Raw genomic sequence first — 5,099 nt, forward strand, 5'->3', positions numbered from 1 at the left:
TCCCCCTTTTGTGTTAGCAAAGTTTCATAACCAATTTACAAGCATTGGATTGTGCTTCATTGCTTGGTCTGAAGTTGCAAAAAATGAATCTCACTTAATTGACATACTAACACAAATTTATGTTGTTTTTATGTGGCTGTGGTCGTTTGGTCAAATGGTGAACCAGTTGGATCTCAAGGTAGTATTATCTAAACCCTAATTATGCTTTTCTCTTTTCCCTCCAATATGAATCATGATCTAGTGATTTGCACAAATGACTGTGAATCTGAATTGGGACTGGGCTTCTTGATCAAGATTTCTATGGTTCATAATACTCATGTTTCCTTCCTTTGATTAAAGGTTCTTGGGGAAGCTGGGGGGTTGGATTTGTTAACTGATCCTAGGCCTATTAATCTCCAAGGAGGAAAAAAGTCCCACATGATTCAGGCTGGAGAGTGTTGGGTTGATAAAAACGGTACTCAAATGGGCTTACAAGCCTATAAATCCAGTAGAAAATTCAGTCCAAATCTTGATAGATTATCTAAATAGGCTCTTAGGAGAACTGATTTGATACTTAATTTTTTAACTTAGCCAAATAGCAACAAAATAATAAAAAATAATAATTGTTCAATGTGCATCAACGATCATACTTATCAGGGTTGCCGCTCGATCGAGGTTTGAGGTCTGCTCGGACGGCGCCGGAGAGAAGGGAGGAGGAGGAGATCCTCGGGCGGAGGCAAAGCTAGAGTATCAGTAAAAAAAAAAAAAAACACCCACGAACACACGAACAAGAAGAGGCGGAGAAGGAGGAGAACAAGCGAGACGAGAAGGAGGGAGAAAAGGGAGGAGGAGAAAAATACCTCAGGTGGAGGTCGGGGTTGGTCGGTCGGCGCCGGAGAGGAGGAAGGAGGAGAGGAGGTTGGAGTCGAACGCTCGGCACCGGAGAGGAGGAAGACGGGTGGCAAAGGCAGCGCCAGAGAGGAGGAAGATGGAAGCTAGGGCAGTGCCGGAGAGGAGGAAGACGGAAGCCGGAGAGGAGAAATAGGGCAGAATGAGGGAGGGATCGATCGGAGTCGGGCACTGGGTTTTAAGGGTTTCTAGCCTTAGACGACGCTTAGAAGCGTCGTCTTTGATCGACGCTTATACGCGTCGTATTTACTCGACGCTTATAAGCGTCGTCTTAGGCCGGGGACAATAATGACGCTTAAAAGCGTCGTCCTAGGTCCAGCTCCCACGCTTCCCAGCAACGCTTTCGCTAGACGACTATGACGACGCTTTTAAGGGTCGTTTATTCTTCAAAACGCCGACGCTCTTAAAAAGCGTGGGCAAAATTTGGCACGGCAGAAAATTTTGCCGACGCTTTTTCCTAGCGTTGGCAAAAAAGGGTCGGCCTTTTCTAATTTTACTGTAGTGGTAATAACTAATGGTACCCATCTTTTCACCATCCATGATGTAAGAGGAGGGATAACACTAGCTACCCTGCAGAACTAATTAATTGCACTCATCTTACCACTATAGAGAAAATAAGTGGAGTGGTTGTGCTGCCTACGGCTCTCGGTAATAGTAGCCCAAATGGCATGCAATGTTAAAGACAGCCACCATTAGATTCCAGAACCATCGAAGATGGAGGCCAAATATAGATAGCAACCATCGGAGTGGGTAATTATTTTATTTTAGGAACAATTATTATGTACTTGTATAAATAGAAGAATTATACATTATATGTGAATCCCTCGACAATCAATCCAATAGTATTACTTCATATTTTATTTTTATCTTTATAATTTATCCTACAAGTAGGTATAACTTAGATGTTCTACTGTAGCCTAGAACTACACCCTTATAGTAGTCTAGTGCTGCATTTTAATTCTAAACCCGGAGATACAATCTTTTACCATAGTTTAGCGCTATACCCCTATCCAAATTTATCTCCTTCAAACAATGGTTTGACGATGGTGTAAGTCATTGAAGGTCACTGGGACCTATGCTACTCTATATATTTTTTTGATCAACATCTTTCTTACTAGTTTAACGCCTGTGGCACGCCCTTGCATATATCTAGACCTTGCTCGAGCAAGCTTGGTGGTGCTGTGAGATACGGGGCCGACTTCAGCCCCATTCCCTTTTTGGAAGGGGCCAAAGCCCCTCCAGCTTCTCCGGACGTAAAGGCGCTGCGGTGTAGCCGCAGCCTCTCCAGCTTCTCCGGACGTAAAGGCGCTGCGGTGTAGCCGCAGCCTCTCCAGCTTCTCCGGACGTAAAGGCGCTGCGGTGTAGCCGCAGCCTCTCCAGCTTCTCCGGACGTAAAGGCGCTGCGAACATCCTGCAGCTGTTTTGCGTCTGCCCCACGGCCGCCGATTACACCAAATCGCCGCAGGAATTGCGGCAGCGAACCATTCAAAATAACGCTATTAAACCCTCTCTCTCCTCAAAATCGCCGCCGATTATTTTTTTGCTCTTTTCTATATTTGTGTTTTATGTACCGCCTCCGGTTAGGCGTCACTGCAGTAAGTCTCGTGGGTTCCCAAAACTTCGTCGATACAAACATCCATCGTCATGGTTTCCAGTGCTTAGTAGCATGAGTTTTTTAAAAAAAAAAAAATTATTTTCCCTTTTTTATTTTAAACAAGAGCCTGTAACTAGTCCAACTGTCCAACAAAATCCACATACACTGCCATGTGTAAAATGGCTTGTCCTTACCTTCTCACATAAAATAAAAAAGATTGAAGCAGGGGAAAGACTCAAGCCAAAAAAAGAAAAAAAAATCTTCTCTAAGTACCAAAAACATGACAAAAGTCCTTGATGTATTCAGTTTAGTTCAAACTCTAAAGCATATATTTGTAGATCAAAACAGTAGATAAAAAAAGGTTCTCTATAGCCTTTATTCCACACTAACTTATACTGTAGCCAAAAAAAAAATGAAATAATATAGTTCTTCAAGATACAGGGGATATGGCGTCCACCTCGTCTCATGCTCTAACCTCACTCCAAAAATCCAAAATAACTAGATCTGTTGAAGAAATTTCTAATAGCATAAAGATGAGCAATGATGTTCAACAAAGTTAATGGGTGATGTTTAACTTCTTATATTTTTTTCTCGTTAAAAAGGAAATCATATTAGTCTAGGCTTTGTCAAACTTTGTACAATTAATGTGCAGGAAAAAAAAGTACGACAGCTATGCATCAACTCTTCATCTCTTTTATGGGAGTTTTACATATGAATCACACACTAAAATGTTAACCTGCTCGATATAACAGTTCTTCGTCAACTTGCAGCTGTATCTTACATCAACCACACAGTTCAATAGTGAATAAATCAATCAAAATGTTAAATATCAACTTTATCTGATCAGAATTTTTTTGCTGGGGGACAAAATGTGCTATCAGTGAGCTATTCCAAAAAAATTTCTCAAATGAAAAAACTACAAACCAACTAGTTTTGACTCTTTTTTTTTTATACTGAGATCCTGTGTCATTCTAGTACCACTTCGTGCATCATGAGCAATTAGGGATTTATCAATAGGTAATGTTGCTCCAATACCTAACCAAAGAGCTAGCCTTGAACATCCAAAAATGAGCTCCAAAATAGAGCATCCCTCACACCAAAAACAAGTAATCCACCTAGAGTTTAATGTCATTCACTTCAACGAGAGAAATTCTCACATCCACATTGGGGCTTTTCTGATTTCTCTGCACCACAGTGGATAGTTACTGTTGCAGCCACTTGCAGACCTAAATTCAATTCAATGATGCAAAAAAGAAAAAAAAAAAAAAAATCTGCAAGCCAAGCTAGCATGATTCCCAAGCATCACTCAAGCTCATCCATGCAGCATTTTTTCTATAACAGGGTTTATTAGCAGCAGGCACAGGTACTTCAACTGACACAAATGAGTGGGCGATGACTCTCCTCCTCAACAATCCAGAAGCGTTGAAGAAGGTGAGGGACGAGATTGACGCTCAAGTAGCAAATCATGTCCGCCTGCTGGAGGAATCAGATCTCTCCAATCTTCCTTACCTCCAGTACGTCATCACCGAAACTCTTCGGTTGTACCCAGTAGTCCCACTCATGCTGCCTCATGAATCATCCCAAGAGTGCAACGTGGGAGGTTTTCATATTTCACGCGGAACGATGCTGCTGGTCAATGCATACTCAGTTAACAGGGACCCCAAGGTATGGGAGGAGCCTGCAAGGTTCATGCCGGAAAGATTTGAGGGTGCGAAAGGGGAAGGGAAGTTGATGATCCCCTTTGGGATGGGAAGGAGAAGGTGCCCGGGTGAAGGCCTTGCAATGAGGGTGGTTGGCCTAGCATTGGGAGCCTTGATCCAGTGCTTTGAGTGGGAAAGAACTGGAAAGGAGGAGGTGGACATGGCAGAAGGCTCGGGTCTATCTATGCCCAAGGCTATTCCTCTAGAGGCCATGTATCGGCCACGCCAAATCATGCTGGATACTCTCGAGAAACTCTGAGTCGTTTCTGCACGCTTTGTACGTAATCCAAGAGGATCTAGTAAGATCCGTTTAGTAGTAGTTCGACTCTGTGTGTAGCTCCTTCAATAACTAGTGTTCGGTTTAGCCGCATGCAGATCTACTTTGTCAGATTTCTTCTTTGGATATATGGTCAGCCCCGTAGGCTATCACGCGAATCATTTACTATTGACAGATAATCTTATTCCCTTTGGAAAGAAATATAGTGTGTTGACTTCAGCAAGCAGCACAAGTTGCAGCTAGTTGTCCGATGTCAATCTACTGAGCAAAAACCAATTGAAATGTCAAAGAACTATAGAAATAATAATAAAAAAAAGCATACCACCAAGCTTACTAATGTCTCGTATGGAAACTTAAAAATTTTAAATTCTCAATGAGAAAGAGTCTTGTGCGTTGAAAGTTGAATTATTTAAGGTTAATTAATAAACTTAAATAGATTAGAGGGATACTGCTATAACCTTTCCGGTTTAGCAAATACAAAATCAATCAAAAACCGCTTCCTAGAAACATCAATATCAAGTTATTGAAGGATATCCTTTGGAGATTGGAGTTTTGAGGAATTAACTAGGTTGGCTTTGCAAGGTGAAGCCGTGAAGGGCATCACGGCAGAGTGGAATCGAGGAGGTTTAGTATTCAAATC

The 5,099-nt window shown here is 42.0% G+C and overlaps 1 protein-coding gene across 1 annotated transcript; it reads left to right on the forward strand.

The window, feature by feature from the left end:
- The first annotated feature begins 3,786 nt into the window (after positions 1-3,786).
- Positions 3,787-4,635, forward strand: LOC103700914 (cytochrome P450 81Q32-like). The gene has a single exon (XM_039114638.1). The coding sequence runs from the start codon at positions 3,875-3,877 to the stop codon at positions 4,439-4,441; it is 567 nt and encodes a 188-aa protein (XP_038970566.1). The 5' UTR covers positions 3,787-3,874; the 3' UTR covers positions 4,442-4,635.
- The last annotated feature ends 464 nt before the right edge of the window (positions 4,636-5,099 follow it).

The sequence above is a fragment of the Phoenix dactylifera genome, chromosome 16 (assembly GCF_009389715.1).
Source record: "Phoenix dactylifera cultivar Barhee BC4 chromosome 16, palm_55x_up_171113_PBpolish2nd_filt_p, whole genome shotgun sequence".
In the NCBI taxonomy this organism is placed as follows: domain Eukaryota; kingdom Viridiplantae; phylum Streptophyta; class Magnoliopsida; order Arecales; family Arecaceae; genus Phoenix; species Phoenix dactylifera.